Source organism: Aethalodelphis obliquidens, unplaced genomic scaffold, assembly GCF_003676395.1.
Source record: "Aethalodelphis obliquidens isolate GAN/ISIS:26980383/991018 unplaced genomic scaffold, ASM367639v1 scaffold69, whole genome shotgun sequence".
NCBI lineage: Eukaryota > Metazoa > Chordata > Mammalia > Artiodactyla > Delphinidae > Aethalodelphis > Aethalodelphis obliquidens.
In genome coordinates this window covers 3,729,691-3,748,941 of record NW_020838013.1, presented here as the reverse complement: position 1 = coordinate 3,748,941, position 19,251 = coordinate 3,729,691, and the positions used below count along the sequence as shown (strand labels likewise).

The 19,251-nt window shown below is 59.3% G+C and overlaps 3 protein-coding genes across 6 annotated transcripts; 1 reads left to right on the top strand and 2 right to left on the bottom strand.

Annotated features, from left to right (window-relative positions):
* The first annotated feature begins 560 nt into the window (after nt 1–560).
* YIF1A (Yip1 interacting factor homolog A, membrane trafficking protein) lies at nt 561–4,698 on the top strand. 4 transcript variants are annotated; one of them, XM_027090587.1, is made up of 8 exons: nt 561–767; nt 1,460–1,671; nt 1,836–1,940; nt 2,077–2,155; nt 3,480–3,537; nt 3,707–3,862; nt 4,310–4,403; nt 4,497–4,698. In XM_027090587.1, the coding sequence occupies exons 1-8, from the start codon at nt 737–739 to the stop codon at nt 4,641–4,643; spliced, it is 882 nt and encodes a 293-aa protein (XP_026946388.1). In that variant the 5' UTR covers nt 561–736; the 3' UTR covers nt 4,644–4,698. The 4 variants fall into 4 exon arrangements, with proteins under 4 accessions (XP_026946388.1, XP_026946390.1, XP_026946389.1 ...); XM_027090586.1 differs by having other exon boundaries at nt 586–767; nt 4,473–4,698; XM_027090589.1 differs by lacking the exon at nt 3,707–3,862.
* Nucleotides 4,699–5,080: 382 nt separating this feature from the next.
* CNIH2 (cornichon family AMPA receptor auxiliary protein 2) lies at nt 5,081–11,781 on the bottom strand. Its single transcript, XM_027090591.1, has 6 exons — nt 10,845–11,781; nt 6,988–7,056; nt 6,512–6,559; nt 6,163–6,275; nt 5,918–6,061; nt 5,081–5,723 (listed from the first exon to the last, which is right to left on the bottom strand). Exons 1-6 carry the CDS (start codon nt 10,923–10,925, stop codon nt 5,696–5,698), a joined length of 483 nt encoding a protein of 160 aa, XP_026946392.1. The 5' UTR covers nt 10,926–11,781; the 3' UTR covers nt 5,081–5,695.
* A 127-nt stretch (nt 11,782–11,908) lies between these two features.
* RAB1B (RAB1B, member RAS oncogene family) lies at nt 11,909–19,199 on the bottom strand. The gene is made up of 6 exons (XM_027090590.1): nt 19,096–19,199; nt 17,382–17,454; nt 16,994–17,089; nt 16,785–16,880; nt 13,477–13,608; nt 11,909–13,384 (listed from the first exon to the last, which is right to left on the bottom strand). The coding sequence occupies exons 1-6, from the start codon at nt 19,107–19,109 to the stop codon at nt 13,190–13,192; spliced, it is 606 nt and encodes a 201-aa protein (XP_026946391.1). The 5' UTR covers nt 19,110–19,199; the 3' UTR covers nt 11,909–13,189.
* Between the last annotated feature and the right edge of the window lie 52 nt (nt 19,200–19,251).

Sequence of the window (19,251 nt, the reverse complement as noted above, 5' to 3'; positions counted from 1 at the left end):
GCGGAAAGGAGTGGTGGGAGGCGGGAGGAGGAGTCAGCATCCCGGAGCTCGCTGGGCCGCGCAGTCACTGCTCGGCCCGGGCTCCTACCAGCATCCCGCCCCGGCTGCCCGGGCTCCGCGCCAGTACTGGGGGAAGTATGGAGGACGGGGAAGGAAAGCTAGCATTGAGAAGGAGGGGAAAGAGCCCCGAGGGACAGGGCTTGGTCATAGCCCCACCGTCCCACTCCCTCTTGGAGTACGTCCCGCGAGCGAAACTTCATTCCCGGAGTCCAGCCGCCGCCAGCCTCCGCCGGGTCTCTTCCCGCTGTAGTCGTGGCAGGTAGAGCGTCAAGTGCTCCAGTGCGCAGGCGCGGAAATACTTCTCAACCTCCTCCTACTTTAACCCTTCTATTGGCTGCTCCGCCGCGAACTAACAACGGCACTATCCAATCCGAGAGCGCCTCAAGTTGCTCCGCCTATTCCCCCGACCGGAAGTTGGTTATTGCCGAATCCACTTCGGCGAGGGCACGCCAGTAACCAATTGGGAGAGGGGATGGGCGAGCCGGCGCCGCCGAGGAGCCAATGGCAGGCGGCAGAGGATGACGCTGCGGACATGCTGCTGTCGTCGGACAGGACGGGGACGTGTCTGGCTGCTCGGTAACCTCGGTCGGTGCTCAGGAAACGAAGCAGCTGCCTCACTAGTATTCGTACCACGAGGCGACGCAGCGGGCCCTCGGAAAGAGCGAGCGTCGGGGCCATGGCTTATCACTCGGGCTACGTAGCCCACGGTGCGTGGGGCGCGGGGTGGGCGGGGGCGCGGGCCGACCGGCCCGAGGAGTGTCGGCTGCGCGGCCCGCTCACCCTGAGGGAGAGGGGCGGCCGTGACCGCTGCCCAGGGCGGCGGATGTCATTCGGACTCCTGCCCCGTAAGACTGTGCAACGCGTCCTGGACTTCGCCCTCTCGGCCCAAACCTGAGATCAGATCGGGCGGTGACAGCACTGCTGGGATCCCCGTGCTCTACTCGGGCATGAATGGGGTTTGCTTCCCAAACTTCCTTTCCCTGTCATGACCCTGGTAGGGTTTCTCACCACTGCCCAGGGCCTCCGCGTACCCAGCCGTCGCCTTTCCCACCCTTGTACATGCGGGGATGCCCTGCCGATTGTCTTCACCTAGCAAACTCTGTCTCCAAGGCTCAGTTCAGAGATCAGTCCCCTTGAGGAGGCCCCCAGGAACCCTCAGACGGGCAACCACTTCCAGGGGCTGCCTCAGCTCTTTCTTTGCCCACATTTAGCACCTCTCCAAAAGGATCCCTCATCAAAGTTCTTTCTGGGTCAGCTACTCCTCATCCAGCTAGTTTCCCGCACTGATTGCTTGGTGCTCCCAGGACCCATACAGGGCTTCCCAGCCTGGGGAAGGGGCAGTGGTTTGGGCTCATGCTTGGTATTCCTGTCACCTACTCTGGTACCTACAAACCCACAGGCTCCAAGCACAGGGCCCGGGCAGCTCCGGATCCCCCTCCCCTCTTCGATGACACAAGCGGTGTTTACTCCAGCCAGCCGGGGGGATACCCAGCCCCAGGAGCCGACGTGGCCTTCAATGTCAACCACTTGATTGGGGACCCAGTGGCCAACATGGCTATGGCCTATGGCGGCTCCATCGCATCCCATGGGAAGGACATGGTGCACAAGGAGGTGTGGCCCACCCCCAGGGCAAGGGTGGCAGGATTTCTGGCCAGGGCTGGGGCATCACGGGATCCCACCTAATCCTCACAGCAGCCCTCAGGGAAGGAGCGCATAGAGGAGCACCCTGAGGTTTGGGGTGCAGCTTGCCCACAGCCTCCTCTCTCCCCTCCCAGCTGCACCGTTTTGTGTCTGTGAACAAACTCAAGTATTTTTTCGCTGTGGACACAGCCTATGTGGCCAAGAAGCTAGGGCTACTGGTCTTCCCCTACACACACCAGGTGAGCTGCCTACCAGGTGAGCTGGTGGACCCCCTTGCCTCCCTCATCCTGCCCCAGAGTCTGGCCCCCAGATCTCAACCCCCTTCTTTCCTCTCTTGTCTTTTCCTCCTAACCTGGCTGCTGCTGCCACCACCAGAACTGGGAAGTGCAGTACAGTCGTGATGTGCCTTTGCCTCCGCGGCAAGACCTCAACGCCCCCGACCTCTATATCCCCAGTGAGTCTTTGACCTGGGCTAGGGGTTACGGGGGGACTTGTGCCTTGAGGCGCCAACAAGAAGAGAGAGGCTCATGTGTTGGTTCAGCATCTGCTCTTGGTGCTTTTGTGTGTGGCTTTTGTGGTGTCCCTAGATGCCAGGTAGACCAGGTAGACAGAGTGGGGTGACCAGTAAGCAGCTTCCTGGGTGTGCTCTCAGGGTATTCCCTTTTGAGACCTTCCTGCCACTTGACTTAGACCATGTCCCTCCCCAGCCTGGAGCCTTGGGTTTAGACCTGGCCCTACAACTTCCAGCTATGGGACCTCAGGTGGCTACTTTCATGCTTCTGAAAAACTGGAATAACAACAGTTCCTACCACAGAGGACTGTTTTGGAAATTCAGCGAAGGGATGTGTGTGCTCAGCCAGCACGTGGCACACAGGAAGCACGCAGTAAATATTAGCCATTATCACTGTTATTACGTGTCCTCCAAGGCCTGCTTCAGTATCCCCTTCTTTGAGGAGGTGGTCACTCCCTTCTGGGTTCCCACAACTGCCTGTCTACATGGCATGGGTCAGGCCGCCCACACTGTGCAGTGGCTGGCAGACTCTGCATCTGACTTCTCTCTGTCCTGGGGCCTGCACAAGGCGAGGCCCCTGGTGGACACGCTGGAGGAGGGGTGAGTATGCTCGGGCCAGCCCTCAGAAGGGCTACCAGGAGGGCAGCCAAACAGCCCAGTTGCCCTGGGAGAGACACAGTTTCTTCTTCCCTCCTTCATTTTGTTTCCCTCTCATAGTCACTGTGTAAGGCAGGAACTGCCATCCGTGTTTTACACGTTGAAGCCAAGGCTCAGAGAGAGTTGAGTATCTTTGAGGATACACAGCTTATAGGTGGTAGAGTTGGTTTGCTGTCTCCAGACACTGTGCCCTCTTGTGGGCACATCAGTTCTGGTGCTTAAAGGGGGCAGAGGACAGGACTGAGGAGTTGAAATTGCTGTGAAAACCCAGCTGCCGTCTGAGCTTTTGTGAAAATAGCAGAGGTGACTCTGGCCTGTGATGTAGTTTCTGAGACACAGCAGGAAACTTTGGTGAGTTTCCTAGTACAGGGACGGGGAAGGAGGTGGCTTGGTGGTCCTGAGAGAAGGGTCAGGTAGCACTTACACAGTGGGAGAGGGCTGAGCAGGAAAAGGCATCCCAGGCAGGGCACTGCGGAGCTGAGTGTGGAGGTCGAGCATGTTGGGATATGCAGGGAAGGAAGTACGGGGGTGTCAGTGGCTCTGAATACCTAGTGGGGGGTGGCTCTGGTTGAGGAAACCAGGCTGATGGCATCTCTCTGGCTCTTGGCAGCAATGGCCTTCATCACCTACGTGCTGCTGGCTGGGATGGCGCTGGGCATTCAGAAAAGGTCAGTGCCAACCCTTCCCCATTCCCACCACTTCCCCACTCCTGACTCCTCTCCTCGCCTCCCTAGGGGATTTGTGCCAGCTCCCAAGTCCACTCGTGCCCCCAGTCTTGCACCTGCCACGGGATGGCTGGTTTGGGGCTCCCCTCACCTCACCCCCACACGGCCACAGGTTCTCCCCAGAGGTGCTGGGCCTGTGTGCGAGCACGGCACTGGTGTGGGTTGTGATGGAGGTGCTAGCTCTGCTCCTGGGCGTCTACCTGGCCACCGTGCGCAGCGACCTGAGCACCTTCCACCTGCTGGCCTACAGCGGCTACAAATATGTGGGGTGAGCACCTGTGGGCCGAGAGGGAGGCTCGCCTGGGTCGGGGGTGCCTACCGCTCTGGGTTCCCGGCCTGCATAACTACAGCCTCGAACTGTGACCCTGGACCCCCTCTAGCTCCTCTCTACTAGAGGGAGCGCGTTTTCAGCAGCCTCCTCAGGGACTGCGCAGTGTTGTTCAGGAGGTCAGGAATGTGTTGAGAGTCACCCCGGGAGCACAGGGGAGAGGGGTGAGCTGGGGTAGTGAAGGGGGTCTCAGATCCAGGTCCTAGGGCTGAGTCCTGGCCCTCCCAATTCATTTTGAGTCTAGGTCCCTGGGGGGACAGGTTGGGGGGAAAGGGCCCTGGTGATGGTAGGCGGGGTCTAGGCTGGGCTCTGGGGCAGTCTCAGGCCTGGACCCTTGCGAGGTCTCCAGCCTTCTCTTCCTCCCTCCCCCACCCCTGCCCGCTGCAGGATGATCCTCAGTGTTCTCACGGGCCTGCTCTTCGGCAGCGATGGCTACTATGTGGCGCTGGCCTGGACTTCATCCGCGCTCATGTACTTCATCGTGAGTCTGGGGCTGGCTCCTCTTCTCCTGGGGTCGGAGGTGGGGACAAGCTTCCCCTTCCCGGCCCAGCTTCAGCTCTCTCCTTTATTCCAGGTGCGCTCTTTGCGAACAGCAGCCCTGGGCCCCGACAGCATGGGGGGCCCGCCCCCCCGGCAACGTCTCCAGCTCTACCTGACTCTGGGAGCTGCAGCCTTTCAGCCCCTCATGATATACTGGCTGACCTTCCACCTGGTCCGGTGACCCCGGTCCCCACTGGCACTGATTTTTCCATACATTGAAGATTTGGTTTCCTTGATTTCGTTTGAGCCTTGTTTCTGGGGCTTATGGGGGGATTTGCCAACACTTGTGGGCCTTTGCATTGCCCAGGGGACCAGGCTCGGGCTTTCTCCAAGGAGGGGGATCCAGGGAGGGCTCCCTGGAGTTGGTGGCCTTGATACTGCCTCGGAAGGCAGATGGAAGTGTTTCAGCAGAAATAGTTGTTTATCTGTGGCTGAGAAAGTGAGAATGGAAGTGGGCAGCTGCTAAGGAGACCTTAAAGGCCTTTGATCCATCTGAGGAGGTCCCTAGTGGGGTCTGTAGGCTAGTGGCGTGAGGCCAGCTGTGCTAAGGATTTAGCTCAGGACTGCCCCCTATGCAGTCCCTTTCCCCCATCACCTCTTTAAGCCTTTTAGGAGCAGACGTGTTTGCAGTAGTTTATTCATATTTTGTCACAAACGGCCGGGGAGGGGGTGCCGGACTCCTCCAGGCAACATAGAAAATAGGTCCAAGAGACAGGGTGGCTGGGGTTGGGGCAAGGGGGGACAGGGAGGGGTCTGGAGAGAAAGCCTGGGGGAGGGGGGAGGGCAGACTAGGGGTGGGGCTGCCCCCCTGCTGAGCCTGCTCATTCCCGGTGTGGGTACCGCCCCACCTGCAGGGGGAGCCCCAGGGTGGGGGGGGGTGGAGGGGGCGGCCCAGAACTTCCAGGGTCAAGCCCTGCCCCGTGGCAGGGCCTAAATGCCCTCTGAAGTGGACAAGGCCGGAGGTCCCGCCCCTTCCAGGACTGACTGCCATGCCCACAGGCTGGCAGAGGAGCTCCTGCCCCTATTTAGAGCTCTGCCCAGCCCTAGTCCAAGGGGAGGGGGCTCTGAAGGCGGGAAGTCCCCGCAGCAGCAGTTTGGGGGTGGGGGAGAGGAGGCTGGGGGCACCAGTGCCCCCTCCCTCCCCAGGGCTGAGGCCTCTGCGGCCCAGGGGCAGGGCTGGGGGTGCACAGGCGTCCGGTCCGTTCTGGGCTCGCTCCCTGGCCGGCTTCCCCCTTAGAAACTCACCAACGTATAAACCATACTGTGGGAAGACGAGGCAGTGAGCCAAGTCGCGAGCATGCCCACTACTGGCCACCCACCCTGTCGCGCCCTAGGTTGCCCTCAGTCATCAAGGGCAAAGGGCAGGAACTTGGGGCCCAGCCATTCCTGGGATTGGAGGGATGGTGCCTGGAGCATCCCTTCCCTGACTTCTGACCGCCATGGGCAGGACCTCACCTGTACAGGTAATAGAAGAAGGAGAGCAGGTAGAAGGCGAGTTTGCACCAGGACTCCTTCTGGCAGTAGTTGAGGATGTCAGCATTCATGATGGAGACCGCATCATACATGACCTCAGAGCCATCCGCAGGACGGTGGAAGTACCTGGGGGGAGAGAGGGGCCTGAGTGCCCACCCTCAAGGCTCCCACCCACATCCTGCCCCGCTCTCCCATCTCACCCTCCCGAAGGCAGCTGCTACCCTCACCTCCAGAGGTGGTAGAAGAGGAGGGGGATGTTGAGGCCCAGGGTCACCCACTCTGCTGCACACAGAAACATCAGACAGAAGAGGCCGTGGATGGAGTATTCTGGGACCACCAGCTGGGGAGTGAGGGTGAGAGGTCAGCGGCCAGGTGCTAGGACAGATCCAAGCTTCAAGGGCACTTGGGAGGTGCCCACCCACCATCACCTCTGGGGACTGAAAGGGCTTCTAGCCTCCCACTCCCTCCCACGTGGCAGAGCAGATCAAACAGGCCGCAGAGGGGGAAGGCCCGGCTCTGGGTTACAGTGGCGCTGAGCTCGGCTAGGCGCCTCCTGCCCCTAGCCCTGACACTGACCTTCCTCAGGAGGCAGCAGATGCGTTCGATGTTTTTTAAACGCTCGCGCTGTAGGGAGAGGAAAAGACCGCAATGGTGGAGGTGAAGGAGCGGGCACTGGGGGCGCCCCGCCCCCCTCCCACGCCCCCCCACTCCCTGCACGTGGCCGCCAGGGGACGCCAGAGCAGACTGCGGCGTTTCCGGCGGCGCGGCAGGAAAGCAGCCGCGCCGTCCCCATAGCGACCGTCACCATGGAGGGATCTTCACCCGCGTCTCCATGGCAACGGCCCAGAGCCTGGCAACGGCTGCCCCGCCAGGAGGAACGCGAGCCCTGAGCCCGAGCCAGGTGTTTGCTGGGGGCTGGGACAAGGCAGAGGAAGGGGCACGGCCACCGTCCCCTCTACCTCCGTCTTCCTGTCCTCCCGCCGTCCTCCACCCGCGACATATGGCAAGACAGACGGGCGGACACACCTCGGCACAACACATGTATCACTTACTGCCCGCGCTGGGTTCCCCTGGTCGATGGGGTTCTTGAAGTCGGTCCGCAGCTCGTCAAAGGCTATGATCTGGGGGAGGGGCGTGTGCCCGTCAGGGTTGGGGCAGCAGCTTATGGCCCCCCACGCATTCTTCTGTGGCATAAGATTCACACATGGGGATCGGACGAGATGGGACGTGCTGCAAAGGTGGAGAAACTGAGGCCCAGAGAGGGGTGGAGCCTGGCCCAAGGTCACACAACAATTTGGAATGGAACTCTAGTGTGCTGATGCCCAGTTCAGGACATGTCCACTACACCTCCATCCAAAACATCCCAAGGGATAGTGTGTTCTCTGCTGGGCCCCGTGCTGAACACTAGGGTCCCAGAAGCCTGGGACACAGCCCCTGCCCGGGAGGAACCCCAGACTTGGGAGAAAAACTGTGAACTACATCCAGGGTGATCAGGGCTGTGGAGTGCAGGAAGAACCTGGGGTGGGTGCCTGATTCAGCGTGGCGTGGGGATGGGGAGTTCAGGCTGGACTCTTGAGTAGGAGTTTGATGAACAAATGCGGGAAAGGCAGTCTGAACAGCAGGAACAGCAGGTACCAAGGCAGAGGGTTGAAAGAACAAGGAACATTCAGGAAGCTTGCAGGTTCTATATGGCTAAAGTGAAAGTGTGAGGCGAGCGGGAAGAAAGACGGGAATGGTGAAAGATGGGCTGGAGAGGTCAGCAGCGCCAGACGTGGGTGCCTCGTGAGGCCGGACCAGATGTTTGGACTTCAACACAGAAGGAAAGGGGAGCCATCGAGGGGTATAAAGCAGCAAACCAGGGTGGTTAGGTTGATGTTTTAGGATTGACCGAACAGGAAGTACAAACTGGCTAACGGTCCCAGCCAAGACATACATGATGCTTCCTCCATGCCAACAGGCTTTATGTTTGTTAACTCATTTGATGCTTACAACAACCTGATGATGTAGGTGCTGGTATTATCACTTCCATTTTGCAGATGAGGAAACTGAGATAGATTAAATGACTTGTCCAAGGCCACATAGCCTGTTAGTGGCAAGCCAGGTTTCTAAACCCGTTAGATTCCAGAGTTAAAATTTTAACCACTTTACTACACTCAGGCCAGACCAGTCAGGGGACTATTGGGAGTGTTGCAGCTGGGGCTTGCGGTGGGGAGGTGTGGTGATCTGAGTGAAGAGAGGGACAGTGGGGATGGAGAGGTGGGGATGGATTCCAGAGCTATTTAGAAGCCAGAATCCAGAGGGCTTGAATGGCAGTGAAGTGGAGGCAAAGGGACCCAAGGTGACTTTGGGTGTTGGGGCATCTGGTGGACGGCACTGTCCTCACTAGGATGGGAAACTCTTGGGGGGAGCAGGTGTTTGACAGGATGATGGGACAGACCTGGGGGGAGCTGGCATGGGAGAAAGGCTGGCAGAGGAGCCTTCTGGAGTCCTCTCCCCTGAGCACCAGCCCTAGGATGAAGCAGCGGGCCCACCCCCCAAGCATCCCGGACCCCTTAAGGCTCGAAAGGAGAGAACACGGGCTTCCTGGAGGGAGCTGGGGCCATCTGGAGCAGCCCCACCAACTCCCCATTGACTCTGTCAGGCACAGCAACAGGGTCCAGCAGGGAGCGGAAGGGTGCCGTCTGTCTGCCCCAGAGCTGGCACCACCAGCAGGCGGCGAGTGTTGCACCTCCCACCCCCCAGGCTGCCTGGCGCTGACTCAGCCCCCTGGAACAAACAATCCCCCACGGTGACAGCAGACACGCGTCACTCCCCACCAGGGTTGCCTAGCGACCAGTGGGGCCTGGTGGGATCTGGGGTCCTGCCCTGTAAGGTTCTATCTAATTCTTACCAATTTGGACTGAGGACCACACCTCCTCTCCCCACCTGCACACCCCTTGGCAAGCCTTGCTCTGGGCTTATATACACTCTGCTGTATATACAACAAGCCCACTTTACCGATGAGGAAACAGACTCAGGACAAGAGACTTGCTATGATCGCCCAGCTAAACAGCTGAGCGAACACAGTGCCTGACATGTAGTCGGTACTCAATGAGTATTTTTGGGGAGCACTTGGGCCCTCTCTCCCAGCCTGGGAGCCCCAGAAGGGCAAAGCCTGAGTCTTATTCATCCTTGTCACTCCCAAAGCCGACCAGAGCCTGGTTCTCAGGAGCATCGACAAGTGTGCTGGATGGAGGTCTGCTCTGAGCATCCCCTGAGGACAGGGACCCCCATAGAGGCTGTTGGAGGCCTCTGGGTGGGGAGGAGCCCAAAAAGGGGCTTCTTGAATTCCAGGAGCCTTCCTCCCAGGAGCTGGTTAGCTCTGTGTGCCCAGCCTGTGACTCTCAATTCCTTCCAGTCCTCAGGACTCCAGCCCTCCTGCCACCACCCCACAGGATTTTCCAAGGCCCTGGGATGAGATAGAAGGCTCAGAGAGACGAAGATGGACCTAGGGGAGATGGAGGAAGGGAAATAGAAATAGAGAAGGGGGCAAAGAAAAGAAAAAGCAACTGAGAGACCCAAAGAGAGAGAGGGCTGCAGATGGGGTGTGTGTGTCTGAAGGTGTCTATGGGGGCTCACTCCTCACACAGAAGGGGCGCAGTCAGAGTCCATGGAATCCTGATGTAAAAGAGACAGACAGCAAGGGGACAGCAGGGGAGGATGAAGGGAGAGACTGATCAAGGGCCAGGGAGGACCACGGAGCAGGCAGGCAGCAGGTCCCAGGAAAAGAAAGGAGTGATGAAGTGGGGAGACCAAGAAAGAAGCAGGTGAGGCAATGGGGAGGAAGAGGAAGGAAGCGGGTACAAAGAGACCGATGGGGGATAACGCGATGATCAGGGAGGTGTGTGCTGGACGTACAAGCAGAGGATGCTGAGCTGAGCGGGCCAGGGCCAAGATGCACAGGCCGTGTGGAGGGGATAGGGTGGTGGCTGAAACCTCAGGGTACATAGGAGAAGAGAGGGCAGTAAAGGGCGTGGGGAGCAAGGGTCCCAAAAAATAAGCTGGAGGCTGATTGATAGTTCTGTAGTGAGTAGAAGGGAGACAGGCAGGGGACCACTGAGAAGGCCCCAGACAGTGGGGGAGAGGGACCCTCTCTAAAGGGAGGCAATCAGGATAAGGGATGAGAAATGGACGTTTTGAAGAACCAGGTGTGAGGCAAGGCTGGAGAGAGAGAGACAGACCAAAGGAAACAGGAGACAAAGAGGAAAGTGGGGGCAGGAAGAGGAGGAAAGCTGGAAAGTGGGGAGGAAACCTAGTAGGGGGAAGCCCGAACAGGAGGGGGTAGGGAAACCCAAGGTGAGCTGGTGGTCGGGGTTAGGTCTCTGGGGCTGCTTAGAGCCAATCACTGCTGGGTCAGGGAGTGGGGGTGGGGGGCGGGAATGGAAAGGGTTAATGGGCTCTGCGATCTGTGGGTCCTGTAAACAGATGCAGTTGCCATAGCAACTGGCTCCATCACTCTGGCTGGAAAAACCCACAAAGGGGGTGGGGAGAGTAGACAGACAAACTGCCCGACGGACAAACGGGGGCGACTAGATGGCGGGGGTTGGGGGGTGGGGAAATAGGAGGGAAAGGAACAAGAATCCCAGAATTCCGCCCCACACCCCAAGGCTGCCATGGGGCAAGGGAGGGGGGTCAGAGACCGACTGACATACCCACAGATAGTCGGGGGCGGCGGAGAAAGGGGGGGGGCCCGGGAAGGAAGCCGATGATGGGGGGTGTTTATGGGGCGAACAGTAGCCGACTGATGGGGGATAGCGGAGAGGAGGCTCCAAGTTTCTCCGGGCCGTGAGACCATCCGTCCGTCCCCCTCCTGCTCCCAGCGGCCCCTGCCCCCACTCCGACCCCAGCCCCAGCCCCAGCCCGGCCTTACGTGCCAGATGACAAAGAAGATGAGAGAGGCGCACAGCACCAGGGTGAGCATGTAGCAGAACGCGGCGAAGGTGAACGCCATGGCCCCCGCGCCGGGCGGCGGCCCGGGGGGCGCCAGCGCGGGTCCCGGGCGCAAGGGGACGCCCCCCCGGCCCGCGCTTAGGGCCGGCCGGGCATGGCCCGCAGGGCTCGGGCGCGGGCTCGGGGGACGCGGGCGGCGCGGCCGGGATCGGGGCCGCGGGGCCGTGGGGCGCGGGCCGGTGGGCTCGGGGGGCGCGTCCGCTGCCGGCTGCCCGGGCCCCAATCGCTCATCCTGCGATCCCTCGCCCGCGGCTCCCTCGCTCTCCAGCCCGCGAAGCCGGCGGGGCGGAGCCGGGGGCGGGGCCGCCGTGCGAGCAGCCTCGGGCGGGCGGGGCTGGGTCTCTGTGCGCCCCTCCGCCAGCGCGGCCCGGGCGCCACCCCCGCCCCAACCTCAGGGACACGTAAGCATGGACGCACATCCCTGGCATAACCCCCCCCCCCCGTCACACAACGAGCCCACCACTGCCACACTCGGCCCACTCGGACGGGTGCCCGCACCTCTGCCCTCATTCGCCGGCCACGGAGGTCGGACCGAGGTCTTAAGTGCAAAGCACTTGTCACCGTCCCAGGGGTCAGAGACACCTGGCTTGAACCCAGAGAAGGTCGGGAGAGGGGGCTGAGCCAGGGGGCTGAAGGGGACGCGGGCCAGACACAGCGGGGCACAAGGTCTGCGGCCCAACTCCCCATCCCGGACCCGCCTGTTTGGTTGTTGGCGGCGACGGCGGCTCATCAGGTACTCACTGACGGCCGCCAGCCGCCCTCCCGGCCGGCCGGAACCGTGCTGGGCCCGTGGGGACAGACTATAGAAGCACAAGCAGGCAGCTCTCCTGGCTTCAGGAAATGGGTCAAGGCCTTTCAACAGCAACCCTAGGACACACAGCCCAAGCCAGGACCACCTGTGCAGCCCACCAAGACCAGGGCTCCAGTTCCTTCCCTGCCACCCAAAGGCAGCTCCCACCACAGACCACACTCAGCCACCACAACTTCCTTGCAAAAACCCTCGGCTCACCCGAGGGCCAGTGGAAATTTATTTATTTATTTTTTGTCCTTTCCGTCTTTCCCCAAGTGGCTTTTCCTTGCAAAATGCCTGACATGACACCAGAGGGGAACCTGGGAGTGGGGAGGGCACCCCAAGGGGCAGCCCAGGGACTTAAATACAAGCTGGAGGGGAGGGCACAGGTGGGACAGGCAAGAGACAGCACAAGGGACATGGCTTCTCAGGTAGAGATCAAAGGTTTGTTTTTCTGCAGGAAGAAGCTGTGTCAGAGGCAGGGGGCTAGCATCCTGGGTGGGAGGGAGTTAAGTGGAGAGGCCCCCCCCACCCTGGGTTGCACCCACATTCCCAGAGAAGTAGCGACAGGGTATGAGGATCCGCCCTCATAGGCTCCAAGGGACGGAAGGGGGAGAATAAGCCAGATGTGCTGCCTCAGGGAAAGGGAGGAGGTGCTGGCAGAGTGAGGGTTAAGGCTGGTGCCCAGCCTCTGGCACGGTGGGCCTTCCGCCTCCGCCTGCCTTGGGGACAAAGGGGCACGGTGGGCAGGCAGCACACGGGCCTGGCTCTGGCAGGGCAGGGAGTGGCAGGAGCAGGCTCCCTCTGGGCTCAAGACACAGGCCCAGCGCGGCTGCCCACCCACCTGCCCTAGATGTGCTCAGACCCCACCGCAGCTGGACGGCTCGAGCTGTGAGTGTGTGTGTCGGGGGGGGGAGGCAGGGAGGAGAGGAAAGTGGGCTGCTGGGCCCCTGTGGCCCCATGCCCGTCCTGAGGTCCAGCCCAGGGCCCTGCATTCCAGGGCCCTGGATCCCCTGGTCCCATTCCTGGCCCCAGGTGCTGACTACAGCCAGGGGCAGTAGAGGCCAGGGAGGCCCTCAGCTCCTGGGGAAGGGGGGTGGCGCAGGGGAGGGGAGGAAGAAGAGTAAGGAGAGAAACCCACTGCAGCATACACGGGGGGCAGGGGGAGGGAGACAGACAGAGGAGAGCCCTCATCCCAAAGGTGTGTGGTGGGGTATCTTTTAAAGTCACCCAGAGGCAGCAGCAGAGCAAGCCCGCACCCTCACCCCAGCCAAAGGTCCTGGGTGTCCTCTCTTGGGGGCCCTGACAGAACCGGGGCGCAGGGCGGCAGGCAGACAGGCCAGAGGGAGATGGGGAGCCCAGGACACCCCAAAGCCACAGATTCAAATGCCCCGGGAGAGGGAAGTACCTCCTGCCCCCTCCAGGGGCATCATCTGGAGAAGGTGCCACCTCCGGTCCCACCCCACGAGCCCCTCCTAGCAACAGCCGCCACCAGCCTGCTTCACAGGGGTGCTGTCAATCTTGAGGTTGGGCCGCTCACCCCCTGACGCTGCCCCAGGCCCCATCCGCTTTTTGATCTCAGCAGCCATGGTCATGAACGCCTGCTCGACATTGGTAGCGTTCTTGGCACTCGTCTCCAGGAAGGGGATGCCCAGAGAATCTGCAAACTCCTGATAAGGGGAGAGGAGAAAAGAGAAGGGGAGAGGAGGTGAGGGGCAGCAGGCCCCAGCCCACCCGGGCGGCCTGGCCCAGGCCTGCTCACCTTGGCTGTGGTGTTATCCACCACCTTCTTGGTGGTGAGGTCGCTCTTGTTGCCCACCAGGAGCTTATTGACATTCTCGCTGGCATAGCGGTCGATCTCCTGTAGCCACTGCTTCACGTTGGCATAGGATTCCTAGAGGGACCAGATCAAAAGTTACTTTGCTCCCACCTCCCGCCCCTACGCCAGGCCTGGAGAACAGGGGTTTTCAGGGGAAGATGGCTGTCCTGGGCTCCTGAGAAAGGCAGGCGCCCTGGGCTCAGGGACCCAGAGGAAGCTCCTCCAGGCTTAGCGCTCCTTCCTGCGCTCCTCTGTCTGAGACCCCAAGAGCCAGGCCCAGCAGAGCCCCGGCTGTCTACCAACAGCCCCGACACCTCAGCAGCTTAGATCAAGGGCCAGCCAGCTCTGCTTCCTGCAGCTGCTCGTGTTTACCCGAGACACAGAAAAGGCCTAACCACGTGGAGGGAGCAAATGGCATCAGGAGAGAGGCCAGAGGAAAGACAGAAACAAAGGATATCAGGTTAGCAAGAATTACAAAGTCCCCACAGTGGCCTTAAAATCCCTTTAAGGTTTGAAACCTTGGAGCCCAGTGGTAGGTGGAGGATCCTCACAGAGGAGACCCTGGCCTAAGGGGGAGACAGGTATCCTGGGAACAGGGCCTGACATTTGTCCTACTTCTGGCACTGACAGCCTCCGTGCTCGGCCTGGCTCTCCCGGCAGCCTGCTGCACCCCGCCCCCCGACGCCTGGCACGCCGACAAAGGACAGAACTTTTAGGAATATGCTTGAGCTAGAGCCGCTTTCCCTTCTTAGGAGCCAGAGGTCTGCTGATATCACACTGGGTTCAAACGTACACCTCCTGCCATGTCCCAGGCGGGGCCCTGTGCTGGGCACTGGGTTCAAATAATGGAATCATGCCTGGGCCCTGCCCTAAAGCACTCAGGGGACAATGGAGGACTAGACTAGGGCACACACAACGGCAAGACAGGGCGACCAAGCGCTGCAGGGATAGAAGGCAGGAGCAGGTGGAGCTCCAGGATCATCTCTGCCTGGGGAGATGACAGCCGACCTACACCTGCAGGGACGAACTACCCCCGTGTGGGTGCCAGTGGAGGGACGGGGCAAGGTGCAAGGGGAGAAGCAGACATATGCCGGGTCACGGGATGGGATGGGATGGGCGTGCTGTCTTTGGTGAGGGGGAAAAGCTAAAAGCGGCTGGGACACAGTCCCTGAGCAGGGAAGGAAAGGAAGAGGAAGCGGGCCCAAGCAGGGAGGGTCTTAGCCTGGCCAAATCTTAGACAACCAGGAGCCAGTAGAGGTTTTCTTAGGAAGGAAGCAGCAAGAGCACACCTGTGTTCTGGGAAGATAGTCCTGGCAGGAGTGCAGAGGCCAGATCAGACCGGGAAGGAGACGGAGACCAACTGGGAGATGGTTGGCATAATCCAGGGAAGAGAAGATGTGCCCTGAGCCAGGGAATGAGGCAGGCAAGAGCACAGGATTTAGAGTCAGACCACCCTGGGTTAAGCCCCACCTCTGCCACTTATTGTATGATCCTAGGTATGTCACTTGGCTTCTCTGAACCTCAGTTTCCTCACTTCTATAAAACAGTACCTCCTGGTGGGGCTGTTGTGAGCATGGGATAATGAATGCAGGCTTGTCTCATAACAAGTGCTTAATTAGCAAGAGCTGCCATTATCCTCATCACTGCTATTATTACAAGGGAACGGATCTGGGAGAGATGATGGGGGAGAACAGAGGGGCCCAGGGACTGACAGGATGGGGGAGGGAAGAGTTTTCTGGTCAGGCCAACAGGGACTCTGTTATAAAGATGAGGATGCAGAAGCCAGTTCAAGAAGAGACGGGGAGACCAGCACCCGACAAGCTGAGTTCTGCAGATGGTCTGGAGCTCTGCAGATGGCCTGAAGGCGGTCTAGAGGCAGGAAAGGATGTGCTGGGAAGCAAAGAACCCTGGGTTCAAAACACAGGCTTTGCCTTTCCTGACTGTGAAGCCAAGTGCAGGTAACTCAACATACATCTAAGTGTGTTTCCTCATCTGGAAAAGAGGGATGCCACCACTGAGTTCACTGGGTTCTACTGTGAACATGGGAATTAACACAGACATAAAGTGCCAGCAGAACGCAGGACTCAAGAGGAGATCCACAGTGACAGCTCTTTACTTGTAGAAATCACAGAACAAGAAGCCAAACCACAAGGTGGCCAGAACTGTGCAGGGAGTCAGGAGGCGGCTTGGGGCAATCAAGAGGCACTGAATCTGGGGCCGTAGTGGGACAGGATACGACGGACCAGTAAGAAGGCACTGAAAAGAGAATCTGCTGCAGCAGGAGACGGCAGAGCTTGACACAGTAACTTTTTTAAAGAGAGGGAAGAGAACAGAGTTAAAAGCCATGAGAGATCAATCATGGCAAAAACTGAAATGAAGTCACAAGTTTTGGCAGTTAGAGGTCCTTGGTGACCTCTGAGTGGAGCAAAGTTCACCCACAGCTTGTTGTCCAGGAGGCAGCATGAGTCCCTGGTGAGCTGAAGAGCCCAGCTGCCCCTCAGAGCAGGGACTCCTCCTGGCCTGGGGCTGATACAAGTATCTCCACGTCTCCAGGGCCTGACCCCCATGAAGCAACGAAGTTTAAAGAAAACAAAGCGGGTAGAATCAGTAGGCCTGGGCTTTCTGTCTCTGCCACTTAACTAGCTGCAGGGCCTAAGAAAGTCCTACCACCCCGACCCATTTCTTCATCTGTAAAATGGGAATATAACACACACCTCTTTGGAGTGTTACAAGCATCAAAGGGCTGTGACAGAACCTGTGAACTCTAACGCGTGACAGGACTGTTTCCCGCTGTTAACATCACCACTGATGCCAATGACACAAGACTAACGCTGCCACAGCAGACACAGGGCTCCCAGAACTCTGCTCACACTGGGCCCAGAGTGCAGGGCTCCCTCACTTCCTCGTGTAAGGCCCTCCAATCGCTTCTCCACAGTCTTTACCCAGGAGGCCACGGGCCCAGCACAGCAACCAATCAGCTGACTAACCCCCCCACAAAAGACAGGTGCCTGGAAGGTCTAGAATAAGGTGGCAAGTCCGACAGGGAGGTGAGGCCTGGTTCTGCCAAGGCCCTGCAGCGGGGCCTGGGGAGCATCCAGGTCTGCAGCTATTTCCCTCCTTGTGAAATGAGTCCGAGAACAGTCTCCTTTCCAGACAGCATAAGAAAGAGAGGATGGGAACAGTAAAAAGCAGCAAAAGCCAAAGACCTGAGGCTGAGGAGGCCAAGTGGGGGATGGTGAGCCCAGGAGTACCTGGTCGGTGACGTCGTACACCACGATGATGCCGTGAGCCCCCCGGTAGTAGCTGGAAGTGATGGTCCGGAACCGTTCCTGACCAGCTGTGTCCCACTACAAGACAGCAGGAGAGAGGGGCAGGTCAGCCCTGGGCTCCATGCCCAGGGCCCCTCCCCTCCCAAGGGAGATGTCTCTGCACCAGAGATTCTGGGAGGAGCAACACTCACGATCTGAAGTTTGATGGTTTTGCCATCCAGCTCAATGGTTCGGATCTTGAAGTCCACCCCGATGGTGCTGATGTAGCTCTCTGTGTATGTGTCATCCTGAAAGATCAGGGACCAGTGAAATGGCCTGAGTGAACAGGTCTGAGGCCCATCTGGAAAACCTCCCTCCAGTGTCCTGCCCCAGCCGAGCTCCCAACTGCTGAGCCCCAGTTCTCAGCACCCCAACTTGCCAGCCCTATGCGCCTGTTCAGTCAGATATGTTGCTGGCAAGTCCTGCAACTTCATCCTTGGTCTCCCAGGTCTTGCAACCACTATTCTCTGGGTTGCCCCCCTCTCCCTCCGGCCACCAGCCAGGACCCCAGATGGATGGTAGGGGAAGCTTCTTACTTACAGCAAACCGCAGGAGCAGGCAGGACTTGCCCACGCCCGAGTCACCAATCAAAAGCAGCTTAAATAGGTAGTCACTGGAGAGAAAGGATGGGAAGGTGTGAAGGAAGGCAGGGAGCCCACCCGCCATTATCCTGGAGTCAAAACTATAGCATTCTCCCACACTGTGAGGCGTGCCTTGGGTTAGAGTATTAAAGCTCTCACAAGATCCTCCCACAAGTCCTGGGATGGGGAGGGTTGACCACTCCCCATAACACAACTGGCCCAAAGGGGTGCATCTGAATTCCCACTTTACAGAGAAGGAAACGGAGACACAGAGAGGGACGTGACTTGCCAAGGGTCACATCAGTTAGGTGACAGAGCTGGGTATCCTACCCTGATTCCTGATAGACTCCATGGTTTCGGGTCCAGTAGGGGCTATTTAGGGAAACCCTCCTACACTGCCCAGTGCCATACCTGACTTGGCAGGGGAGACCACAGAAGTGGAAGCCAGGGCCCAGCCTAGAACTTAACTGAATACCCATGTAAAGAGCCCGGTATGAAGCCTCCAGAAAGACATGCTCAACAAGCGGCAATGATAATAGCAGTTAAAACATATCTACTTCCTACTTGTGCCTGGCCTTGTGCTAAGTACTTCAAATGCATCATCTCATTTAAGCCTCACAACAGTCCAATGAAGTGAGTGCCGGTTATTCCCAATTAATGAAGAAACCAGAGGCCAGAGAAGGGAAACGACTGGCCCTAAGTTACACAGCTGTTAACTTTAATACTGGAAACCAGGTTCAGACTCCAAAGTCTCTGTGAAAGCATGTTGGTTCCCTTCTCTGTTACCCCTTATAATCCAGCTCAGAGCTTCACCCTTCCCCAAGGAAATCTGAGGCCAGGATCTGGAGGAGAAAAAGCAAGTAGCGAAAGAGGAAGAAGATAACTGACACTAAGGGAAAACTGTCGATGAGAAGTCGGGGCAGAGATGTGGGCCACCTACCCGTAGGGGGAGTGACCAAGAAGTGAGGAAAGTTTGAGGAACAAAGAATCCCACTGGAAGGTAGAAAGCAAATGCCACATTCATCTAAACTTCTTCGGCAGGGTGACGGCGAAGGGAAGTGGGGTGACGGCGGCGCCAGGGGCTTGCGCAAAGGTGAGGGGAGGGCGGGAGGGGACCAGCCTCTGGGAGCGGCAGGGCATTTTGATCCAGGTAAAGGGCAAAGCGGCAGCCCCGGAGGGGAGAACCTGCGGAAAAGCTACCCAGCGGATTCCGGGAGGACTGGAGAGCAGAATATACGACCCGACCTAAAGGGCCCGAAACTGGACCGAGACCAGAAACTCTGGGGATGGGCTCCACAATGCCAGGACCGTCGTCAGCACCCAGACCGCTACTCTCAGGCAGCAGGTGGGGAAACTGAGGCCTGGAAAGACCGGGGCTGCGGGGTCACCTGACCGACAAGGCCTGCTAGTGCCGGTGCCTCGGGATCCAAGTGGTGCCCCTCGGGGTCGCAGTCTCCGGGCCCGGGTGCAAGAACTCGGGGCGTCGAGCCGGGGTTCTGGGGCCCCCGGGGGAGGGGCAGAACCCGGATGTGAGGGGGGGGAGGTCAGCGGAAGAGAGACCCGGATGTGGGGGCGCCGCGCTGTCCTGACCCGGGCCGGACAACCCCGGTAAGCGTACAACCCCGTACTCGGGATCGAGGCTGCGCCGGACGGCGCGGGCGGGGCGCACTCACTATTCGGGGTTCATGGCGGCAGCGGCGGCCCGCTCGGTCGCTCCCAGTCGGCTCTGCTCCGCCTCCCGTTTCAAGATGGTGGCCGCTCCGCCCCAGAGACCCCGCCCGCGACGCGCAGGCGCAAACACTCGGGACTGGGACCTCGCCGCGTGGCTC